The sequence below is a fragment of the Simochromis diagramma genome, unplaced genomic scaffold (assembly GCF_900408965.1).
Source record: "Simochromis diagramma unplaced genomic scaffold, fSimDia1.1 OVJJ01000313.1, whole genome shotgun sequence".
Lineage (NCBI taxonomy): Eukaryota > Metazoa > Chordata > Actinopteri > Cichliformes > Cichlidae > Simochromis > Simochromis diagramma.
The window spans coordinates 1085684-1110390 of record NW_024387372.1 but is presented as its reverse complement, the minus strand read 5'-3'; the positions used below and the strand labels follow the sequence as shown (position 1 = coordinate 1110390).

General features: G+C 41.9%; 2 protein-coding genes and 1 long non-coding RNA gene across 7 annotated transcripts in view; 1 reads left to right on the top strand and 2 right to left on the bottom strand.

The window, feature by feature from the left end:
* The window catches only part of LOC120719346 (glutamate receptor ionotropic, kainate 2), a 330887-nt gene that overhangs the window by 265986 nt on the left and 40194 nt on the right, over positions 1-24707 (bottom strand). The gene's annotated exons all lie outside the window — the stretch shown is intronic.
* Positions 3519-24707, bottom strand: part of LOC120719349 — a 42495-nt gene continuing 21306 nt past the window's right edge. Inside the window, exon 3 of the long non-coding RNA XR_005692665.1 lies at positions 3519-12486. This is a non-coding gene — a long non-coding RNA (uncharacterized LOC120719349). The remainder of the gene's footprint in view (positions 12487-24707) is intronic.
* LOC120719347 (paraneoplastic antigen Ma3 homolog) lies at positions 12936-16538 on the top strand. 2 transcript variants are annotated; one of them, XM_040008468.1, is made up of 3 exons: positions 12936-13277; positions 13550-13616; positions 13784-16538. In XM_040008468.1, exon 3 carries the CDS (start codon positions 14420-14422, stop codon positions 16139-16141), a length of 1722 nt encoding a protein of 573 aa, XP_039864402.1. In that variant the 5' UTR covers positions 12936-13277; positions 13550-13616; positions 13784-14419; the 3' UTR covers positions 16142-16538. The 2 variants fall into 2 exon arrangements, with proteins under 2 accessions (XP_039864402.1, XP_039864404.1); XM_040008470.1 differs by lacking the exon at positions 13550-13616.

Genomic DNA, 24707 nt, shown 5'->3' with positions numbered 1-24707 from the left:
CTAATGTTTTTGTCACTTTTTATGGAATCAAACTCAAAGTAAGGTCAGTACTTCCACGCTTTAAACGCTGCACGCTCATACTCTCTCCCACAATCGATATGTGATCCATTGTTGATCTGCACACAGCTGTTGTCACTAACGGCGTACTCGCTTACGTCACTGTCATGAGACATTCTCGCAAAAAATTACGGTTTTAGTAACGCAGTAACGCAGCGTTACTACGGGAAAGTAACGGTAATCTAATTACCGTTTTTGCAATAGTAATCCCTTACTTTACTCGTTACTTGAAAAAAGTAACGCGTTACTGCCCATCTCTGTTAATGACTAACCTCATATTGTGGATGGATTATCTCAGTTGTTCTCCTGACTGAAGTTTGGTCCGTTTACAGCATCCTGCCATGCGATTGCATTTGTCTCTAACCATCGGGAACCCTCATGTTAACTTTTATCAAGTGGAAAAAAGTTAGCGTTCATCCTCCAGCTTCACTGTTTATGTTATGTTATGCTAACATAGCTGTGTCGCTAGAGATCACGTAGCACATCATTATATACCAGCCCAACTTCAGTAACCCTACAAACATCACTGCTTTTAGTTTTCTGGCTTTACCTGAAGTGTTGGCAACTTAGCGACTTTGTCGCTATATTTAGCTAGTTTTCAGACCCCATCAGCGACTTTTTTTCTAAAAAGCGAGTAGCAACAAATCTGGCAACTTTTATTGGAGACTTATGACGACTTTTTGACGTGAAAGCACGTATCGCTCTTAGGTGCTGCTGTAGGCACCTCGCCCATGCCAAAGCGCTCACAGGTGGCAGGTAGTCCTCATACAGCAGTCCCCTCTAGCAGATGTCAGAGCAGGAGATATGCGTACACGCATATGAATACATGTACAAACTGCAAATGAATGGCGCATCAGCGAAGCCGCTGCTCACCCCCCGACTGTAAAGCAGGATGGGAGCAGTGGTAAATGCACTAAAATACATCATTCCCATCATTGCAAACTTAGAAACCAGAGGTCCTTGCAGAGTCTTAAGTCGATCTTGTACATCCGATTTCGACTGAAGCTGTCTGGTGAGGCTTGCTATGTCCATTTCGATTGTTAATGGTTAAAAATGTTCTTCTTTTACTGTTACTTTTTATGTATCACAAGGTTTAAAACTACTTAAAAAGACACACACCAAAAACAGTAACTCCACCAGAGTGCCTATTTCGCGTCACTTTTGCTGGTCCCAAGTCCAGATCAAGGAGGAGGGTTAGAACTGTGACATTAAAAAAAACAATAATTGCTAAAAGAAATTTAATGTGTAGTTCTAAATATATTCTAAATGCTTTTAGGGTGTTTTTTTTACTCATTTTATGTCTCCCACAATGTTATTTCTTTCTCCTACAGCATCTGTTACAATTACATTAGCATGACCAATTATGCAAATTAGGCGACGACATCATTTAGCGACTTCTAGCAACTTTTCGGGCAGCCAATAGCGATTTTCCTTACTTAGGAGTTGGCATCACTGTTCATTTATGTTGAAGTGACAGCAGAGCTGTACGTCTTAATGTTTTCAGAAATCTCTCAGTCAGAACATGCTATATCATGTTTAGGTGGAAACTAGCGAGCTAACTTCCTGCTAACTTCTAACTAAATCCTGTTTTCATGGATGCCTGGATGTTAAACTTAATTGTTACACCTGGTAAAGCAGCAACGGTGATCATTTTATTAAAGATGAAAGAATTTAGACAGTTTTTAACTCTCAGTGTTCGTTTGACTTTGGGACCTGAAGTAGAAGGAGTGTAGGACCCAGATTCCTCCGCGAGGCTCCTGACTACGGCAGCCGTAATGCTCCAACAATCCATCAGGCGGTGCGGCTTCATAGTTTAGCAAAGTCGTACTAAAACATTTTTGACAGCTATTTGAGCGCCATGTACCATATACAGGGAGTGCAGAATTATTAGGCAAGTTGTATTTTTGAGGAATAATTTTATTATTGAACAACAACCATGTTCTCAGTGAACCCAAAAAACTCATTAATATCAAAGCTGAATGTTTTTGGAAGTAGTTTTTAGTTTGTTTTTAGTTTTAGCTATTTTAGGGGGATATCTGTGTGTGCAGGTGACTATTACTGTGCAGAATTATTAGGCAACTTAACAAAAAACAAATATATACCCATTTCAATGATTTATTTTTACCAGTGAAACCAATATAACATCTCCACATTCACAAATATACATTTCTGACATTCAAAAACAAAACAAAAACAAATCAGCGACCAATATAGCCACCTTTCTTTGCAAGGACACTCAAAAGCCTGCCATCCATGGATTCTGTCAGTGTCTTGATCTGTTCACCATCAACATTGCGTGCAGCAGCAACCACAGCCTCCCAGACACTGTTCAGAGAGGTGTACTGTTTTCCCTCCTTGTAAATCTCACATTTGATGATGGACCACAGGTTCTCAATGGGGTTCAGATCAGGTGAACAAGGAGGCCATGTCATTAGTTTTTCTTCTTTTATACCCTTTCTTGCCAGCCACGCTGTGGAGTACTTGGACGCGTGTGATGGAGCATTGTCCTGCATGAAAATCATGTTTTTCTTGAAGGATGCAGACTTCTTCCTGTACCACTGCTTGAAGAAGGTGTCTTCCAGAAACTGGCAGTAGGACTGGGAGTTGAGCTTGACTCCATCCTCAACCCGAAAAGGCCCCACAAGCTCATCTTTGATGATACCAGCCCAAACCAGTACTCCACCTCCACCTTGCTGGCGTCTGAGTCGGACTGGAGCTCTCTGCCCTTTACCAATCCAGCCACGGGCCCATCCATCTGGCCCATCAAGACTCACTCTCATTTCATCAGTCCATAAAACCTTAGAAAAACCAGTCTTGAGATATTTCTTGGCCCAGTCTTGACGTTTCAGCTTGTGTGTCTTGTTCAGTGGTGGTCGTCTTTCAGCCTTTCTTACCTTGGCCATGTCTCTGAGTATTGCACACCTTGTGCTTTTGGGCACTCCAGTGATGTTGCAGCTCTGAAATATGGCCAAACTGGTGGCAAGTGGCATCTTGGCAGCTGCACGCTTGACTTTTCTCAGTTCATGGGCAGTTATTTTGCGCCTTGGTTTTTCCACACGCTTCTTGCGACCCTGTTGACTATTTTGAATGAAACGCTTGATTGTTGGATGATCACGCTTCAGAAGCTTTGCGATTTTGAGACTGCTGCATCCCTCTGCAAGATATCTCACTATTTTTGACCTTTCTGAGCCTGTCAAGTCCTTCTTTTGACCCATTTTGCCAAAGGGAAGGACGTTGCCTAATAATTATGCACACCTGATATAGGGTGTTGATGTCATTAGACCACACCCCTTCTCATTACAGAGATGCACATCACCTAATATGCTTAATTGGTAGTAGGCTTTCGAGCCTATACAGCTTGGAGTAAGACAACATGCATGAAGAGGATGATGTGGACAAAATACTCATTTGCCTAATAATTCTGCACTCCCTGTAAAATCGGTTCGAGGTCAGTGAGCACAACCAGAATTCATACATAAGGAGCACCGGATTATAAGGCGCACTGTCGATATTTGAGAAAATTAAAGGATTTTAAGTGCGCCTTATAGTGTGTAAAATACTGTAATGCAAACCTTCAAAAGTCTGGAGGATAATCAAGATGCTTTTTGGAAAAGGTGCTGATCTTTTTGGTCAGCAGTGATTTTCACCTTGGAACTCTCCCACCAGTTTTGCCCAGGTGACTCGTAAACTTTAACTGAGGCAAGTAAGCCCTGCGGTTCTTTAGATGTTCTGGGTTCCTTTGTGATTTCCTGGATAAGCTGTTGACACGTTCTTTGAGTAACTGTGGCAGGACAGCCACTGTTCCAAGTTTTCTCCATTTATGAATAATGGCCCTTACTGGGGTTCACTGGAGTCCTCTTAGTCCTTTCCAGACCAGTAATGTCAGTGAGTTTGTTTCTCATTGATTCTTGAATTTATGCAGTTCATGGCATAATATGATGCTGTTTGAGCTCTTTTAGCCTACTTCACTTTATCAGACCAGTTTCTTGAGTCACTAGTATACGGATGTCACACACGGATATCCTGGTCTTGGTGTGGCTGGTGAAACTGAACCCTAACCCTTGAAAAACTAGTTACTCATAGTTAATTCGTGATTTAACGAGGGCTCTGCAACTGAATTTTATTTTGCATTTTATTTATTTAGCCAACATCAATGATTTCAGACAAGACATTATAAGAACAGACTGCCAGATTATTTTAAAGGTTCAATAAAATAATTTCAGAGGCCTCGACCCATTTTCTTTCTTTTAATGTCTTATTCTTGAGACGGACCATCAATGGTGCTACTGACCAGGTAACAGACAAACAGCTTGTACTAAGAGTGGAAACTTTTGTTTTTCTCATAAATTATTTCAGGGTATTATATCCTTTAATGACACCATCAGATCAAGCGTGTGATTGGCCAAAGCTTTGATCTAAATAAAAGTCACTTGAAAATCACATTTAATCCCAAATATTACCCCAAGGAAGATGAACCTGAACAACAAAAAGAAAAGACCAAAAATGTCAGCGTGAGCATAATGACCGACACTTTTAATAATAATACATGATTTGTAAAACAAGTGTTCACCTCCAGCATAACAAAGAGCGCAGCACGTGGCAGTGTCGTATCTCCATTCCCTTCCTCGTTGCCGGGGTGAGCAGTGTTAGCAGGTAACAGATGGCAGCCTGATCGCAGCACGAGCTCTCTCAGATGATTTTTCATTACCTTTATAAAAGCGTGAGGCAAATGTCCTGCAGCCAGTGCTATGCTAATAAGCCTTCCTGTGGAATCCAAGGCCACCAGCTCCAACATATGGACGCACAGACTTGTTACTTCATTATGCCAAGATGAGGAAGTACTTTGTGCCCCGCAGCCAAATGTGAGGATGTCAACTTTCTTTTTATAAACCACTGAGCATCACCACCCCCACAAACCCGCATTATAATTCTCTGCCTGTAAACTCAGTGTCAGCGTTACACATGATTCTGGACATATTTTCACTCAAACACAGGAAGGTCAAAGCATGATCATGTATCGGCTGGTGAGTCCAACACAATGGATCAGAACAAGATATTAAGACAACTACAAGCTGGACTGCACATTTATTCCCTTTGAATATTTATGGTCAGATTACTGAGACATTACAACACTGTTTTTGTTGAGCCGGTGACCTTCCCTCTAATGCTGCCAGCAGTACTGTACACAAGAAACATTCAAATCCATGTTGAAAAGAAAGATTTAATGATCACATGAATGCTGGTATAAAGCCACGTTCAGGTTACTGACCCTATCACACAGGAGAAGCTTAACCCTTATCTAATCTTCACAAAAAGATTTGCTTTATTCTTCTCTGTAGAAGAAAATATGATTATCCAATCCATATTTATATATTTAATGCGATGATTGATTATCCGTATTATTGTAGGGCCTGTACCTTACAATATAAAGGAAACTGTTGGTGTGATTTAATGTTATATAAATAAAACTAAAGTGAATAAAATCAAGTAAGAGGCAATTTTGGTTGACACTCAACACTTTGTATGCCACAGAGAAGGAGGTATTCCTTCCTCACAGGAGATAAATCAAATAATATTTGAGATGACTGAAACTAAAAAACAAGTTACACACACATTTGAAGTATGTAGAGTCCTTTAATGTGTCCACAATCTACAGTCTGATAGAAACATGTTTCCTGAGTTTAAGAATAGTAAAGTCATCAGTTTTAGAGTTGCATGTCAAATTTGGTTTGAATCATTTTTTAAAAGTCTGAATTTTAACAAACTTTGTGTGTCTGAGCACACTGCCACACTGGTGACCAGTATATATCCTGCGTCTGCCCTGTGACAGATGGGATGTGCTCCAGCCACCCCACATCCTGAAATAGTTAAGTGAAATAAATGGATGGTTCAGCAACTGAACTACTTATCAAGCAACTGTAATTGTCAGAATATAATAAATTCAAAGACAGAATGATGAAGATTAATGAAGATTAATCCAGAATTACTGGCACATTATTTGAAGCGAGTGGCTGGTTACAGTTCAAATTCATTCTTTAGTAGATAATTTGTAGCAGTTGCACAATCAGTAGAAATGCAGACAGTTCCACAGTAAACAGTCTCAACATCAAAGCATGGAAACTGTCAGATATATAGAAAAGTTGCATAAATATTGTAACATAAAATTTCTTACCCATTGTCCTCTAAAGCATGATGCTCAGCAGCTCATTCCCAAACTCTTTCCCTATTTCTCTTTCTCCTGTTCTCTCTTATCTGTTTCTCTCCATATGAAACAGATTCATTCCCACTGTGGTAGTTATCTGAGCACTGGAACAATGTTTCAGGATGTTGGGAGGAAGAACAAGATGACAGGCATTTTGTATTAATGACGGCCGCTGAACGCTGAGAGAAAGGGATGAAGAAAGAGAACAGATTTGTCGTGTTGCCTTTCCTCTTAATCCTTTCTTCTCAGCATCTCTGTGTCACCTCTCTCCCTTTGTCTGGATCATAGATAGCAAGCTTTCTGAGTTAGACTTTAAATCTCAATTCCCACCGCAGTTAGAAGACAAAGAACGAGATCAGAGTCTGCCTCCCCAAACCACACACTCACCCCTGGTTTTCTTCTCCTTTTACTGTATGCATGTCGACATTATCTTGGTTAGAAGCTTTGGGTCAGACGCTAATTTCTGCACTAGAGCACTCAGTGTTTCTTGGTGTCCATTATAGAGGGAAAGAGAAAGATTGCTGATAATTAGACTGAAGGAGGAAGGCATTTTAACACAACGTGTAGCTGTTATTATGGAAGAGGTGAGTAAGGAGAAGTTTCAGATTTGACCACGCAGTTTAAAAAGGCAATTTTCATGGTGTATTCTAGAAATATCAGGATTAAACAGCAGCTTCGGCCCCATACTGACTTTTAGCTGCATCTACAGAGACAATCAGAACATGTTCGTGTGTCAGAAGAAGAGGCAGCGATCTGCTGCTCTTATTTCAGGTGAATTCATTATTTTAGGCTGGTTACATTCACATGCATAGTTTTCATAGTGTTGTGATATGATAATTGTAACATATTGTAACATTTAACTGACTTGAGTCACTTACTATAATGTGCTACTCTTGAAAATGCTGAAGAAGAAGAAGAGTGAACGTTGAGAAGCAGTCTTCTCAGGTCATTGAAAAGACATCAAGCAAAAGACTTATTAGAGTTATTGGAAAGTGAGAAGCCGGTCAAACCCAGAACCAGTGCTAACCACCGCATCAGCTATTCTCGACTGAGCAGAGGGTTGTTTTTGTTGTTTGTTTTGTTATATTGGCTAGGACAGTGAAGAGTAAAAAGGAAGCAGGTGGTGAGAATAAGGACAATAACATGCAGAAAATAGCCAGAACTAGTCCAAAGCCCAGGACGCTGCAGCAAGGATTCTAGCCCGATGCTAGCTAACCCCTGACTCTTCTCTGGTAAATAACTGTGAGGTTTTCATCTCTGTCTCTCGCTCTGTTTTTAAAAACAGTTATTCCATATTTTAAAAGAAGATGTTCTTAAATAAATGAACAAAAACATTTTGAAAACCTTTATGGCTACGTACGGTTTAGATGTTATTCCAACCTCCAATCAGCAGAAAAAGCTCCGTTTGTAAACATGAATTGGTGAACAGTTAAATTTTTTTAGTTAAAATTTCACCTTTAATTTTTCAACTAAATCTCAACAAACAGTGAAGAGTGCCTGACCAGATGTAAACCAGCATCAGAATATGTTATTGATCCCGAGGGGAAATTATGTAAACATAGTAAACAACAACCATGAAGAGGATGAGGCGGTTTACATCATCACACTATATCACTGACTTTACATCCACCCTGGTGCTAAACGCTAACATTTATGTTGCCATTGATCATTGTTCATGCAGCAAAGACGACATTCTTATTATAAAATATGAATAAAGCTTTCTCTGTTGTGGAGAAAGACAAATGTAGTTTTGCAGACAACAACAATAATGATAAAATTAGGTTGATCAAACTAACAGCTGTGATCTGAAGCTGTAGACTGAAACCTGAAACATCGTTTGAAGTGAACTAAAGAGAAACCGGCTGAATTATTTTGGCCGGCCAGCGATGGAGACTTGACGAGTTTGTGAGGTAACCTGGGGCTTTGCTGACACCTGTCTGACTGTGTTACCTTTGATTTGTTTATTTTAGCATGTGGCTGTTGCTCAGCAACTTCTATGATGAGCACAATATTCAACACAAAACAAGTTATGAAAACCTAAAAAACTAATTTAAAGGTGAAAACAAACAAAAACTGTTTAATAATATTTTCTTTAATAATAATATTTAATGATCACAGTTAACCTTGCTTTAAAAAATACTGACGGCAGTAGATTCTCACACTGATGCCTCTTTGTGCCCCAGTGGATATCTTTGGCTCTAACACTGAAAGATTTACAGAGCTCGTCCTCTGGGTAGAAGAGATCAATATTGCAAAAACATTTGACATTTTTTCTGGGTGGCTTGATGTTTCCTTAAAATTCCTTAAATGATTCAAAAAAAAATCTCAGCTGGTTTGATGACTGAAAATAAGATGCGTTTGCAGCTCCAGCTAGAAGTCGTTGTGCAGAGATAGCACACCAAACAGTAACAGAGAGAAATGGGGGTTGGGGGGGTGGAGGTCCTTCGAGCACAAACCCCAACACCTCACTCAGGGCAGGAACTCCCACACTGTCACAGGATGTGTGTAGACAATGTCCTCCCTGGATCTTGCAACAAATCGATCAGTCGCCTGCATTTAAGGTCCTTCTTTGTCAAAATGGGCTTTTCAGCCTGAAATGAGATCTGCTGGCAGAGAACAAACGGGCAGCAAGGAGGCAATGTCACACTAATGTCGCCACCAAGAGCTGTTTCCTCCACCACAAACAGTTTAGGGGTCAGCACAGGCCAGCTGTAACTCCATTAGACAGAGAAATGGCTAGCTTAGACTCTTCAGCCTGACACGCGTCATGTGTTTTCACAGCAGCCGTTCAGGCAAGGAAGGCGGGGGGGCATCAAGGACAGATGATGAAACATTAAGAACATGGGTAAAAAAGACGTAACTACTGAGAGGAGATATCTTTAGTTCTGATTATAAATATAAAAATAATGCTGTACATAGCAGTCATTATGTTACATAAAGCCTGTCGAGTCTTTTCAGGTATTACAGGTAAAACCACCTCATGTTTTGTCTTTAGTACAGAAGATACACTGTAAAGTCTGTGGTTACAAACTGTCGAATAACAATCACAGCCACATACTGCAAATATCATTTCTGGTACGTGTGCTATTTTCGGTGTTTGAGCCGATACAGCACTATGATATTAGAATTCAAGTGTGCACATGTGCATCGTTTAGAACAGTGCACTACACTTTATTGCCAAAAGTATTCAGTCACCCACTGAATTCAGGAGTTCTGATCACCTCCGTGGCCACAGCTGTACATAATCAAGCACCTGAGAATAAAGAGCGCTTCTACAAACATTTGTGAAATAATGGATTGCTCTTGATGAATTGCAGCATGGTACAATGAAAGGATGCCACCTGTGCAACAAATCAGATTGTGAAATTGACTTGCTACTAAATATTCCAACTGTTCAAGGTATCATAATAAAGTGGATGCAACTGAGAATGACAGCAGCTCATCCACGAGGCTGTAAAATCACAGAGTGGGTCAGCAGATGGTGAGGCACATCGTGCACAGAGGTCGCCAACTTTCTGCAAAGTCAAGGACCTCTTAGCTCAATGTGGCCTTCAGATTAGCTCAAGAACAGTTCATACATGGGATACGTTTCCATGGCTAAGCAGCTGCATCCAAGCTTTACATCACCAAGCACATCAGTTATAGTAGTGCAAAACATCTGGACCCTACAGCAATGGAGACTCGCTCTCTGAGGTGACGAATCCCACTTCTCTGACCAAACACAGACTCCTTTATTCTTAGTCTTTGTTTGATGGATGGTAAGGTCTGACTGCACTGCGCCAAGTGTAAATTTTGGTGGAGGGGGATTCTGGTGTGGGCTTGTTTTTTAGCAGTTGGGCTCAGCCACTTAGTTCTGGTGAAAGGAACTCTTCGTGCTTCAGCATACCAAGACATTTGGGACAATTTCATGCTGCCCACTTTATAGGAACAGTTTGGGGATGGCTCCTTCCTGTTCCATCATGGCTGCACACCAGTGCACAAAGCATGGTCTGGTTTGGTGTGGAAAAACTTGAGTGGAAAGCGCCCTGACTTCAATCCGATAGAAAACCTTTGGGATGAATTGGAGCGGATACTGGGAGCAGGGCATTCTCATTCAGCATCATTGTCTGACCTCACAAATGCACTGCAAGAAGAATCGGCAGAAATTCCCACAGGCACACTCCTAAACCTTGTGAAAATCCCTCCCAGTGGACTTGAAGCTGTTCTAGCTACAAAGGGTGGGCTGACATCATTTTAAACCTATGGATTAGGAATGGGACACCACTCAAGTTCAGATGGGTGTGAGGGCAGGCGAGCGAATACTTTTGGCAATATAAGTATCCAAACTGAGACGCACTAAATCCTTTAATGACTGTGTCAGTGTCCAGTTGTTCTACATTGTTGCGTTGCATCTTTGCATTGGTGCTGCAGAAATATGAACATATCATGAATTTACAATGCAGAATTTTATGATGCACATCCGAGACCAGCCACAGTTTGTTATTCCCGACTGTTATCTGAAGCTATCTTTATTACATTTTTTATTGGAGAACATATTCATCTTGGATTTTCCAAGATGAATATGTTCTATCGTCAGACAAAGTTTGACTCAGTGTTGTGTGTCCTCCCAGTCAGAGAGGAACAAAAAGGGCTTCAGACAGCCACTGACCCTGGAAATAACACTTTTTATATTTTTTTCTTCTTTATTTTGTCCCCAGCCAGAAATCGAGTAGAAGTAATTTGATTTAGCCGCGGGCATTTGCTATCGATTGTCTGGCCTGCTGGACGCTGCGGTCAAGTGTTTGTCCAAACAGCAGCAAGAGAAAAAACAGAAAGTGAGAAAAGGGAGAGAGCGCGCCAGAGTGAGACAGCTATGCAGAGTGGGAAATGATGATGAGGAAGAAGAAAACCGTGGCCCACATGTGGGAGGCCCGCTCTATAGGAGGGCCACATGTGGACCTCCTATAGAGCGGGCCTCCTCTATAGGAGGTCCTTAAAGTACCCTGGCAGAACGATGCCAAAGTCAGCACAATGGTCTGTACATTATATTATGACAGAGTTTAAAAAAAAAAAAAGCTGAATTTTAACACACTTTGTCTTAAACTCAATGAATCCAACAAGTCTCCCGTTTAAAGACATTCTGTTCTTTGTCTGAATAAATGATCTTATCTTTGTGGACATGTCACATGTTAACACTTGTTACTGTTTATTGAAAAAAGCACTTTTCCTTCTGTTACTGGCCTCATTGTACATCTGTATAGTGACAATAAAGGTTTATCATGGATGTTAAACAATTAAGTTTAACATCCATGAAAACAGGATTTATTAAATTTAATGGTGTTAGAAGTTGCAAATAATTATCAACAGCTGCCCTCTTCTTGCAATATAGTGAACTGCTCTACCATTTTTGAAGTTCAATAATTCAAATATCTTCATTATTAGTAAGTTAAAGTCATCAACATGCCACCTTGATCCAGAAATCTTGTTAAACGTTCCTTCTCTTATCTTGACTCACATTTATTGTACATTCCTTCCTTGTCTCTGGTTCTGTTCTGTCAGCTCTCAGAACTGCAACGATAACTTCAGTATAGAAAAAACTAACTGGTTTAGCACAGACCAGTTTCAATCATTTCTTGCTTATTGCTGTACAGGTTCATAAACAGCTGAGTGAACAGTTTTATTCTGGTTTCTTTATGTTCATAGTCACAGTGACAGTGATCTTTCACCTACAGTTGATTCTAAGTGGTAAATGGACTGGTTTTATATGTAGTGCTCAAAGCTCATTCACCCATTTACATCCATTCATACAAACACTTTTTGCTAGTGCATTCACACACACACTTATTCTCCTTAATGTTACGACGGCGTTCGATACAATGTCCAACCACGCCCCCATATATTAGCCTCCATTACCATCAATAATGTTGCATTTGCATGGGTTACATAGTATCTTTCTGGCCATTCACAGTTCCAACTACATACTCACAGATCACAGTCTGTTTCAGGTATATGTGGAGTGTCCCTCGTCTGTGTCCTGGAGCCTTTTATTTTTGATTATTTATCTCCTACCTCTGAGCAATCAGGAAACATAACATCCAGTTTCACTGTTACAGATGACACCAAGCTATATTTCTCTTCCAACCCACTGCGAGTGTTCCACACACATGTTTCTGTTTAAATTAAGTGGGTTATTCATCATTTTCTTAAACTTAATTATAATAAAACAATTCATTCCCACTGACAGTAGTCTCTCCTTCACAGCACACATAACTCATATCAGTCTGTCTGCCCATCTTTATCTTCACAATATTAATCACCTTGGTCCCTCACTTATTCCAAACATTACCACCATACTCATAGTTCATCATTCAAGCTCCTGCTTGTCAAAGCCCTTCCCAGCCTTGCTCCTCCATATTTGTCTGATCTTCGTGCACTCCTCTCCAGCGGCTCTTTTGTCTATGCCAGAATGCACTTCCCCCTCCAGACTATTAGCATCTGAAAACCCACCTGTTCAAAACTGACTTTGTATGTGTTTTTAACCCTTTAAGACCTACCATAGAACCAAGTCCACCAGAGCTTATAGTATATGTTTACATGCTGTGGAGCCATTTTTTGGAGCATTTCAAGTTGCTATACATCAATACAACCATTATAGCCCAAATTTTAATAATATGTCTGCATTAAGTGCATATGTAACCCTGGAGAGTTACTAAGGGGTTTTAGTGTGTTATGAGTGATGTTAGTATTTTGAGTTCACTGTTAAGTTTTATTAAGTTAAATTATTTTGTTGAGAATTAATAAAATAGAAGATGTCTATAATGTCCTGATGGTCCTTGAAGTATACAGGGGGAAGTACCGCCTCCTGCCGTTCACTGCATAGCAGCTACGGATATCAGGAGAGAGGGAGAGGAAGAAAAGTCCGTTTTTTCCAAGTGGAAAGCGTGGTTGTTTTTATCCAGTCGGACTGTACGGTGGAAATAAGCTATCTAGAAATTGTTGTTAACCAGAAAGGAGTTTGTTACTGCTCGGATTCTTCTGGGTGAGTTAATTTGTTGTGAACAAGAATATTGTGAGTTTAAGCCACTAACGATGACATGCTAGCGGCTATTGCTATTAGCCATGTGGCTGTACATGTGTGATTGTGAGGATTAAACTGTATGTTAGAGTTTGTTAGCTTCCTATGACGATGCATGTAAAGATTGTAAGTCATATGTATGCTGTAGATGTTGATATGTTCCTATATCAATCCTTAATTGCGTTCATTGTGAGGTGAATACAGTTTAAAGAAAATGGGGTTATGTTTCTTTGTAGTTGTGCTACAACGCTTCACCATCGCCATTTTGAAGCTCCAGGAGAGCCCATTTTATTGGTTACTTTGGTAAGAAGTTATCATTGTCTATGTTTTGGAATATTCTGTCGTTCTTTCTGTATACTGGAAAGGTAAAATGCAAATTTGTTAGTATGTATGAACGAAACATAAGAAAGGATATATGTATAAATGACTAAATATAGATTTTTGAATGTTATTCTGACTGTGTTATACAGGTCAGGTTTTTTTCTTGGGAGTACAGTTCAGTGATGATCCAGTCCAAAGATGGCGAGCCACCCCTCCAGGACCCTTGAGATGATTGCTTTAAGAAGAGAACTAAATTCTTTGGACGAACTGTGAACTGTACAAACTCTACTTAAGTGGTAGGACAGATTTGCACGTCATTCCTCCTTTGCACATCCTGCAAAGAGAATCCTCATTGCTGGACTCACACTTAAGGGTGTCGGCTGACACGAGAGAGAGAGAGACTGAGTCAAATCCCCCGGGGTTGTGTGTGTTTTGTTTATTATTTTCCGTGACTTGGGCCCAATTTTTTCCTTTCATGTACTGTTATTGTTTTCATTGTATGTATGTAAGATTCTTTAATTGTGAATACAAATTGATCAAACCAAGTTCTCAGAGCGTTTCATTAGTCATCCACTCTGCTCCAGTAGTCGAACCTCAGCTATTGGCCCAACACACAGGTAACCATTTAAATCTGTATCCCAAGTGTTGAAAGGGGTGTTACAGAAAATTGGCGAGCCAGCCAGGAGCAGGTGGCAGACTATTGACGCTTTGTTTTCATTTTTTCTCTTTTTGGGCAAAAATTCTTATCTTCAGTCATTATAACAGTAATTTGCCAAATTGGTGACATGGAAGTAGTGACACGTGAGCTGGTAAAGATCCCTAACTCTGTCATGGTTGAAGGGTTAACCTGGACTGAGGTGGACAATGAAGTACAGAGCTATCTAGAGACTCATGGTTCTATTAACCGTGTCCTGCATATAGATGAACCAAACTCAGAGTTCCATAACAATGCAATTGTTGAGTTCACTTTTGGTACCGCGCTGCAAACGCTTGCTCCTTTGTTGCCATTTAAATACAAAAGCCCCACGCGGCCTGATGTGACTTTCCACGTCTGTGCGCTTGCTAGTGTCTATACACCTGTGGTTAGCCATAGTGCTACTGAGAGTTACATGTCTGAGTTGCAAAACATTGCTAAGTTAACAGGGAAGTCATTTCAGCTTCTTTTGCAAGATGAACTAACTAAGTTGAGCTCTACAGTTGCAGCCACAGTAGAAAATGCCCCTGTGGACAGGAGTCAACATGAGGGAAGTCAGGCACCTAATTTCAGCTCGGCATCATTACCGCAAGGTGCAATGCAATCTAGAATTGCTCCTGATACCACTATTCAGGGTGCTGCACTACGCTCAGCTCCAGAGATACAAAACCTGACCAAAGAGCAACATCCGAGAATACCACCAGTGACGGTGAGTACATGCCCAGATCTAAGCCCCAGTGATCTCAACCCCCCTGAGATACAAAAGGTCGTTGTGGAGCATATTGTGCGAAATGAGGAGGCACCGCCACACCATTATGCTGCCTCACGCCTTCGAGTCTTTTCAGGCCGATTGCCGCGGCCAAATAATGAAATGGATTATGAGACCTGGCGCTCTAGTGTGGAACTTCTTTTAACAGACCCAGCATTGTCTGATTTAAGTCGCTCCAGGAAGATTGTTGACAGCTTGTTGCCCCCTGCTTCAGATTTCATTAGGCATCTTGATTCACAAGCTTTACCTTCTGCATATTTGCAGCTTCTTGACTCAGCTTATGGTGCTGTGGAGGATGGAGATGAGCTGTTTGCTAAGTTTATGGGTACTCTGCAGAATGCTGGTGAGAAACCATCAAACTACCTTCACAGACTCCAAGTTGTGCTTAACACCGCTACACGGAGAGGAGGGGCCTCTGCTGATGAGTTTGATAGGCAGTTGTTGAAGCAGTTTTGTAGAGGCTGTTGGGATGACTCTTTAATAGCAGAGCTCCAGCTTGAACAAAAAATTAAAAACCCTCCTAGTTTTGCTGAATTATTGCTCCTGTTGCGTACTGAGGAAGACAAGCATGCTAACAAGGCAGTACGTATGAAAAAGCACCTTGGTACTTCCAGACAACAGCCAGCCCCACCCAAACAGCATGTTTGGTCTCAACTGCAAACTGCCTGTGTTTGCTCTGAGTCTAAGGCTGTAGCAGAAACCAATCTCCTGAAGAAACAAGTTATTGAGTTACAGGCTCAAATGGCTCAGTTAACCCCCCACAGGAAAAGCAGGGGTAAGAACGCAAACTCAAATGCAAAGGTGACTGTGCAGACCAATCCTGCTCCTGAGCAGCCCTTGGCAGTGCCTGTTCCAGAGCACCAGCCACCTCCCAGGCCACGCCCGTGGTACTGCTTTCGGTGTGGAGAGGATGGCCATGTAGCCTTGAGATGCAGTAATGAGGCTAACCCCGTGCTAGTAGCAGCAAAAAGGAAGCAATTTCAAAGAAAACGGCAGGAGTGGGAGACACAGAATGGCTCTGTGGATCCACACCATTTAAACTGACAGCAACTCCTGTTGTGGGACAGACAGGAGTTCAGTCTAACACTAGTCCCTCTACCTCCAAGCAAAAAGGCAAAAGACAGCCAAAATGTCAGCCATGTGGGCTGCCACAGAGGTTAGTTGGAAGCAAATGCACTGCTGAAGTGTGTGTTGCAGAGAAAAAAGTAAACTGTCTTTTAGACTCTGGATCTCAAGTTACAACGATCCCATTGTCCTTCTATGAAAGCAACCTGAGGGACCAAGAAATTAAATCATTAGATGATTTGTTGGAGGTTGAAGGAGCTAATGGACAGCAAGTTCCATATTTTGGCTATGTGGAAATAGATATCACTTTTCCTAAAGAGTTTGTAGGAGAGAAGATTGAGATTTCTACTTTGGCCCTTGTGGTTCCAAACATGAGAGAAAATGCCCAAGAGCAAATTCTCATTGGCACCAATACACTAGATGTGTTGTACTCAAGTGTTGCTACTCGCATGAATGAATTTGGCCTACCTGTCCAGTATGGCTACCGAGCAGTCCTCAAAGCCTTGGAGCTTAGGCACAGACAGCAACCAAATGGCAAGCTGGGCCAAGTAAAACTGTCTGGGGGGAAATCGGAGACGATTCCTGCTGGACGGACTGTTGCTTTAGAAGGGGTAGCCCTTGTTGGGAGCTCCTTTAATGAAAAGTGGGCCTTGGTAGAGCAACCAACAACACCCTCCTTGCCTGGTGGCCTACTGGTAGCGAATTGTTTAATCACATTGCCTAAGAAAAGGGCGAGCACATTGGCAGTGATAGTCAAAAATGAAACCGCCCATGATGTAACAATCACACCAAAAACAGTGATCGCTGAACTCAGTGCTGTTCAACAAATAGTAGCACATAAGTCTGACACAAATGTACCTGACTCTGTCAAAGACAAGAACAATTCTAGTCCAGATTTACAGTTTGACTTTGGAGATTCTCCTTTGTCAGCTGACTGGAAGGAAAGAGTAACACAAACATTGAAGTCAATGCCAGAAGTGTTTGCTCACCATGACCTCGACTTTGGTCATGTAGGTCAGGTCAAGCATCACATCAGACTTCACGACCAGACTCCTTTTAAGCAGAGAGCCCGGCCAATACACCCACAGGATGTTGACGCCGTGAGAAAACATTTAAGGGAGCTGTTGGATGCAGGCGTGATTCGCGAATCTGAGTCTCCTTTTGCGTCCCCTATTGTGGTGGTCCGGAAGCGTGATGACTCCATCCGTCTCTGCATCGATTACCGCAAATTGAACTCGCAGACAATCAAGGATGCCTATGCCCTTCCCAATCTTGAAGAGGCTTTTTCAGCTCTCACAGGCTCAAAGTGGTTTTCGGTTTTAGACTTGAAATCCGGCTATTACCAAATTGAAATGGAGGAGGCCGATAAGGAGAAGACCGCGTTCGTGTGTCCCTTGGGATTTTATGAATTTAATAGAATGCCGCAAGGAGTCACAAATGCCCCCAGCACCTTCCAGCGCTGCATGGAGCGTTGCATGGGTGATCTGAACCTGAAAGAGGTGTTAGTTTTTATTGATGACCTTATCATTTTTTCAGACACAGTTGAAGAGCACGAGAGGCGCCTTCTGCATGTTCTGAATCGCCTGAAGGAATATGGTCTCAAACTTTCACCAGAGAAGTGTAAGTTCTTTCAGTCTTCTGTCCGATATCTAGGCCATATTGTTTCCCAGAACGGAGTTGAGACTGATCCAGAGAAAACTAGTGCCCTGAAAACCTGGCCAAAGCCATCTAACCTAAAAGAACTGAGGTCCTTCCTTGGGTTCAGCGGTTATTATCGCAGGTTTATTCAGGATTTCTCCAGAATTGTGAAGCCGCTGAATGAGCTAACAGCCGGATATCCTCCAACCTGCAAGAACAAGGAAAGAAAGGCCAATGTCAAGTACCGCAATCCTAAAGAACCATTTGGTGAGCGCTGGACTGCTTCTTGTCAACAGGCTTTTGACACCATAATCGAGAGGCTCACTTCAGCACCTGTCTTGGGTTTTGCTAATCCTAAACTTCCCTACCTGCTCCACACAGATGCGAGTACGACTGGGTTAGGTGCAGCCTTATACCAAGAGCAAGATGGTGAGCTTAAGGCTATAGCATTTGCAAGCAGAGGGTTGTCTAGAAGTGAAGCTAAGTATCCAGCACATAAGTTGGAGTTCCTAGCCCTTAAGTGGGCTGTCACAGAAAAGTTTAGTGACTACCTGTATGGGGCTAGTTTCACTGTGGTCACCGATAGCAACCCCCTTACATACATTCTAACCTCTGCCAAGCTTGATGCGACTAGTTATAGATGGCTGTCTGCTCTCTCCACCTACTCATTCAAGCTGCAGTATAGGGCTGGAAAACAGAATGTGGACGCAGATGCATTATCACGAAGGCCACATGGTGGACTCATAGATGATCATATCTCAGTGAAAGAGAAGGAAAGGATCTGTAAGTTCACTGCCAACCACCTATCAGAAACGGAAACCTCAGAGGTCATTCAACCAGAGGTGATCAAAGCCATCTGTGAGCGGCATGACATCTATTTTGCTGGTGAAGGTTCTGAATGCTCTGATCACTCAGTTGCTTTGGTTGAGTCCATAGCACTCAGTCCTGAAGCCCTGCCACCTTGCTTCCAAGGGAATGACAGTCATGGGCTGCCAGTTATCCCCTTTTTCTCATTTGCTGAAATCTCAGAGAAACAGCAAGCAGACGCAAGCATCAGGGAAATAATTACTCAACTGGAAAGTGGTGAGACACCTCCACCTCAAGTGAGAAAGGAGCTCCCTGAGTATGGACTCTTGCTGAGAGAATGGAACCGGCTAGAGCTCAAAAATGGAGTCTTGTTTCGCAAGAGACAGGGAGTGATGGGAGTGACTCATCAACTTGTCTTACCAAGAGAACTGAGAGATATGGTACTTGAAAGTCTACACGACGACATGGGCCATCTTGGTGTTGAACGCACCCTTGATCTAGTGAGAGCTAGATTTTATTGGCCTAAAATGTCCTCAGTGGTTGAAGAAAAGATTAAGACTTGTGATCGCTGTGTGAAAAGAAAAACTCCACCAGAGAGAGCAGCCCCAATGGTTTCAATAGTGACCACCAGACCATTGGAATTAGTCTGCATGGACTTTCTGAGTGTGGAACCAGATCAAAGTAATACCAAGGACATATTGGTAATAACGGATCATTTTACTAAGTATGCCCTCGCAATACCAACGCCAAACCAAAAGGCGACTACCGTGGCTAAGTGTCTGTGGGAACATTTTATATCACATTATGGGTTTCCTGAAAAACTCCATAGTGATCAGGGCCCCGATTTTGAGTCCCGTACCATTAAGGAGCTGTGTGAAATGGCAGGAATCCGGAAGACACGGACAACCCCGTACCATCCAAGGGGTAACCCTGTGGAACGTTTTAACAGAACGCTGCTGCAGATGCTAGGCACTCTAAATAATAAGGACAAGTCCCGTTGGAGGGACTATGTTAAGCCTCTTGTGCATGCATACAACTGCACAAAGCATGAAGCCACAGGGTTTGCACCTTATGAACTTATGTTCGGGAGACAACCAAGACTCCCTGTGGACTTAGCTTTCGGGCTTCCTGTTGATCCTCTGCCATTGTCTCATTCACAGTATGTGCAAGGCCTGAAGAACCGCCTGAAAGAGAATTATGAGCTTTCAAGCAGAAATGCTAAGAAATCTGCAGAGCGTAACAAAACTAGGTTCGACCAGAGAGTTACAGGGTCTAGCCTTGAACCAGGGGATCGAGTGCTAGTTCGAAATGTGAGACTGAGGGGAAAGCACAAGCTAGCAGACAAATGGGAGGCAGATGTGTATGTAGTTGTGTCACATGCTAATGACCTTCCTGTGTATACAGTGCGTCCTGAGGCTGGAAATGGTCCTTTGCGCACTTTACACAGGGACCTCCTGTTGCCCTGTGGGTTTCTGCCTGTAAGTGCTCCTGAAACCCCAGTACCGCCAACAGTGCGAAGGCCAAGAACCCGTCAAAACCCAGGTTATGTAAACGAATGCTTTGATGATGTCATGTCAGACGAAGAAGAAGTGTATCCTTCAAGGATTGTACTTTTGGATCCAGCTGCCTCCAACCTAATGCCCAAGGTTGACCACGTTTCATCCGACATTCCACCAGAGCAGCACGTTACTGACAATGTGATCCCTCTTAGCAGAGTGGTTGTTCCCGGAGCAGTTTCAGATGAAATTGAGGTGGAAATTCCCATAGAAGCAGGGGAGGAGTCCCCAGCCACAAGCTCACCTCAGGTCAGCTTTCTTGACCTTGAAGAGCCAGGAAGAACTGGAGGTGATGAAAGTGAATCTTCTGGGAAGATTGGTGAGATTTCAGTGCCCCTCATTTCACCTGTTGGGGAATCTCAGCTGCTTGACATTGAAGGTACACAAGATGTTCCTGAAACTGATGACATAGCTAATTTAACCCACATAAAAGAGCCATCAGAGGGGTTAGATGAGGCCGTCAGATGTTCAAACAGGCAGCGAAGTCGACCAAAGAGACTCCATTATGCTGAACATGGAAACCCTTTAATAGAGGTGGTTCAGTCACTTTTTCATGGTCTGGGTGCTGCTATAATAAGGTCAATGGATGCTGCAGAACCGTTATGGTACGATCAAACCACCATCCCGCCTGTCGACCCAGTAACAACACAGCCGCAGAGAAGGTGCACGGGGACGTGCCACCCTTCAGTGGGGGAGGGTGTAACCCTGGAGAGTTACTAAAGGGTTTTAGTGTGTTATGAGTGATGTTAGTATTTTGAGTTCACTGTTAAGTTTTATTAAGTTAAATTATTTTGTTGAGAATTAATAAAATAGAAGATGTCTATAATGTCCTGATGGTCCTTGAAGTATACAGGGGGAAGTACCGCCTCCTGCCGTTCACTGCATAGCAGCTACGGATATCAGGAGAGAGGGAGAGGAAGAAAAGTCCGTTTTTTCCAAGTGGAAAGCGTGGTTGTTTTTATCCAGTCGGACTGTACGGTGGAAATAAGCTATCTAGAAATTGTTGTTAACCAGAAAGGAGTTTGTTACTGCTCGGATTCTTCTGGGTGAGTTAATTTGTTGTGAACAAGAATATTGTGAGTTTAAGCCACTAACGATGACATGCTAGCGGCTATTGCTATTAGCCATGTGGCTGTACATGTGTGATTGTGAGGATTAAACTGTATGTTAGAGTTTGTTAGCTTCCTATGACGATGCATGTAAAGATTGTAAGTCATATGTATGCTGTAGATGTTGATATGTTCCTATATCAATCCTTAATTGCGTTCATTGTGAGGTGAATACAGTTTAAAGAAAATGGGGTTATGTTTCTTTGTAGTTGTGCTACAACGCTTCACCATCGCCATTTTGAAGCTCCAGGAGAGCCCATTTTATTGGTTACTTTGGTAAGAAGTTATCATTGTCTATGTTTTGGAATATTCTGTCGTTCTTTCTGTATACTGGAAAGGTAAAATGCAAATTTGTTAGTATGTATGAACGAAACATAAGAAAGGATATATGTATAAATGACTAAATATAGATTTTTGAATGTTATTCTGACTGTGTTATACAGGTCAGGTTTTTTTCTTGGGAGTACAGTTCAGTGATGATCCAGTCCAAAGATGGCGAGCCACCCCTCCAGGACCCTTGAGATGATTGCTTTAAGAAGAGAACTAAATTCTTTGGACGAACTGTGAACTGTACAAACTCTACTTAAGTGGTAGGACAGATTTGCACGTCATTCCTCCTTTGCACATCCTGCAAAGAGAATCCTCATTGCTGGACTCACACTTAAGGGTGTCGGCTGACACGAGAGAGAGAGAGACTGAGTCAAATCCCCCGGGGTTGTGTGTGTTTTGTTTATTATTTTCCGTGACTTGGGCCCAGTTTTTCCTTTCATGTACTGTTATTGTTTTCATTGTATGTATGTAAGATTCTTTAATTGTGAATACAAATTGATCAAACCAAGTTCTCAGAGCGTTTCATTAGTCATCCACTCTGCTCCAGTAGTCGAACCTCAGCTATTGGCCCAACACACAGGTAACCATTTAAATCTGTATCCCAAGTGTTGAAAGGGGTGTTACACATAGTAATTACATAAATTGCAAAAAAGTGCAATAAACTACAAAAAGTTAATTGAAAATCGTTTTTGTTTTTTTAACATATATTTCTAGTTAGAGAAATTTAAGAGGCTTATCCCTCAAAACTGTAAATACAAAAAAGTTGCACAAACTAGTTTCCAACCGGGGGAAATTTATTTTGAGTGTCTTCATAGTTTTATTTTTGAAATACACCAATTTTTATATACTACAGGAAAAACGAAAATACATATTATAATGCAAATTTGCAAAAAAAAAAACAGCATATGCATCAAAATAAAATATTTCCAGCAGTGCAATATGAGTCCTAAGCATCCCAGAAACGACACAGAAAGTCATGAAGTCAAACATAACTTTTAGAAACACCAGTATAGGCTCATAAGGCCACGATGGTAAAAAAAAACTACATTTCCGCAAAATGACGTCACTTCCGGTTTCGGGCAGGTCATGGCGGACATGCGATAGTTCGCACTGATGGACGTAGGAAGGAAGTGTTACAAACAGCTGATCGGATCGGCAAAGCGAGTTTCTGGAATATTATGTTTTTGTTGCTGCAAGTGCTTTTTATGCAGTTTTGCAAAGCTTTATGTGGAAGGAAACTGTGACCGAGGACAAGCTGATGGCATAAGATGTAAGTACAACTCCTCCGGTTTCATATGCAAGAAAAATTATTGTGCTAGCTTATGTGGTTGCAGTGCTTCCGGGATTTAAAAATAGTTACGCAAAACGGAGCGTGCCCGCTCCGACCGGCTTTAAAGGGTTAATTAATTAAGTTAAGACGAAGAGACAGAAAGACATTCATAGACAGAGCAAAAGCACTGCTTTCTAACACTTTGTAGTCATTTCTAAATGTCTTGTTTAAGGCTGCGTTTTTATTTTCATTATTTTCCATTCAGTAAAATTGTTTTTTATTGTTTTTTGCTGGACTTTCCTTTATGCAGCCTTTTTTCTTTTGCTGTTTCTGTGTGTCGACATCATTGGTCTAAAGAAACAGACAGCAAGAGACCCACTGGGGCTTCATCTGTTAACTTTTAACCCTTCTACTTGTGATTGTATATTAGAGGTGTGTTAGAAATAGCAAATAATATGTATGTAACATGTTGCTTTTTTAAGTGGTGGGTTCTGCTAAACATTTGAGGGAAACCAGATGATCTCAAATCCGCTGCTGTCACTACAAACGTGGGAACACGACCACTGAAAGCTGATGTCAGGTGATAAGTTTCTACAACCATAACTGAAAGTTTGGATTGGACATTGAAAACACTCATATAATGCTTTGATGCATGTACACAGAATTGTAACTGTGTGCAGTGATGCAAATGTAAATCTGCTGATGATGACAGAAGCAGTTTCCAATTTTCTGCTCTGTTAGTCTCAAAATCATGTCTAGCAGACGTTTCATGTGACTGAGTTATGAGATGGAAGTTAGCTACGTGTATGTAAATCTTTGTCCAGACACAACTCTGCTCTCTAAGTCAGTACACATGTCTTCAGAGCATCTCTGCGGAGCCTGTTGGGGTTTATGTGCTGTGCTCTGCTTCTTTCAGCCTTTTTTAATCTGGGAAAACACGAGTCCTCAGAGACCAACAAACGGTGCTGGGCTGGGTACATTCTTCAGCAGAGCTACCGTTTGCTTTTTGACTTGAACAAAGAGTCAGTCCTTCAGCTTTACCAGAGTAGTTTTTCACACAAGTATCCTTATACTTCTACTCAAGTACAGAATATCTGTACATTACCACCTCTGGCTCGCAGCAGTGACGATGACCCAAACAACTGCACAAAAGATGAGGAGAAAAGGGAAAAACATCGGAGCTCTCCACCCGTAAAACCATTCCTGTTCGGGGGTCGTCTCGCTGTTGCTCCTTTAGTGCACCTGCTGTGAATCTCATAAACACCAAAGCAGCTGAATCTGATTAACTTACCTGACCAGATCAATATCCCAGTTTAACTATCAGTGTCAAAGTTTCATGGACTTGATGCTGTCCTCTGATTAAAATGTGTCCCATTTAGATGTTTGAGCAGTGTACATTTTACCTTTAGAAATCAGTTCACACAACAGCATTAGCATTATCCCAGTCCCCCTAAATTAGCCAGTGCTGAGTTGAGGTTTCAGTACTTTACCCGAGAAAGAACAGGACGAGCTAATGTGCTAACGTGCTAATGTGTGCTTTTGGCCAGCTTTTCCTTCGTGGGCCTGCTGTGACTGCAGCTCCTTCCCACCTGCTTCTCTGATCTCTGTTTCACATCTTACTCCCTCAACTATGCAAAAATCCTCCAGTCTGTGTTTGTGTTAGTTCTTTCACTATGTTATGCAGCCTGGAGTCGTCTTACACTCCTCCATGCGGGACGCCTGCCAGCACTCCTGTTTCTCAGTGATGCACAGTGCCTATTTGCACCTTCGAATGTGGTAGAGAGCCCACAAATATCTCTGCCACTGTCTCCCCAAGGCTGCTTTCAGATTGTACT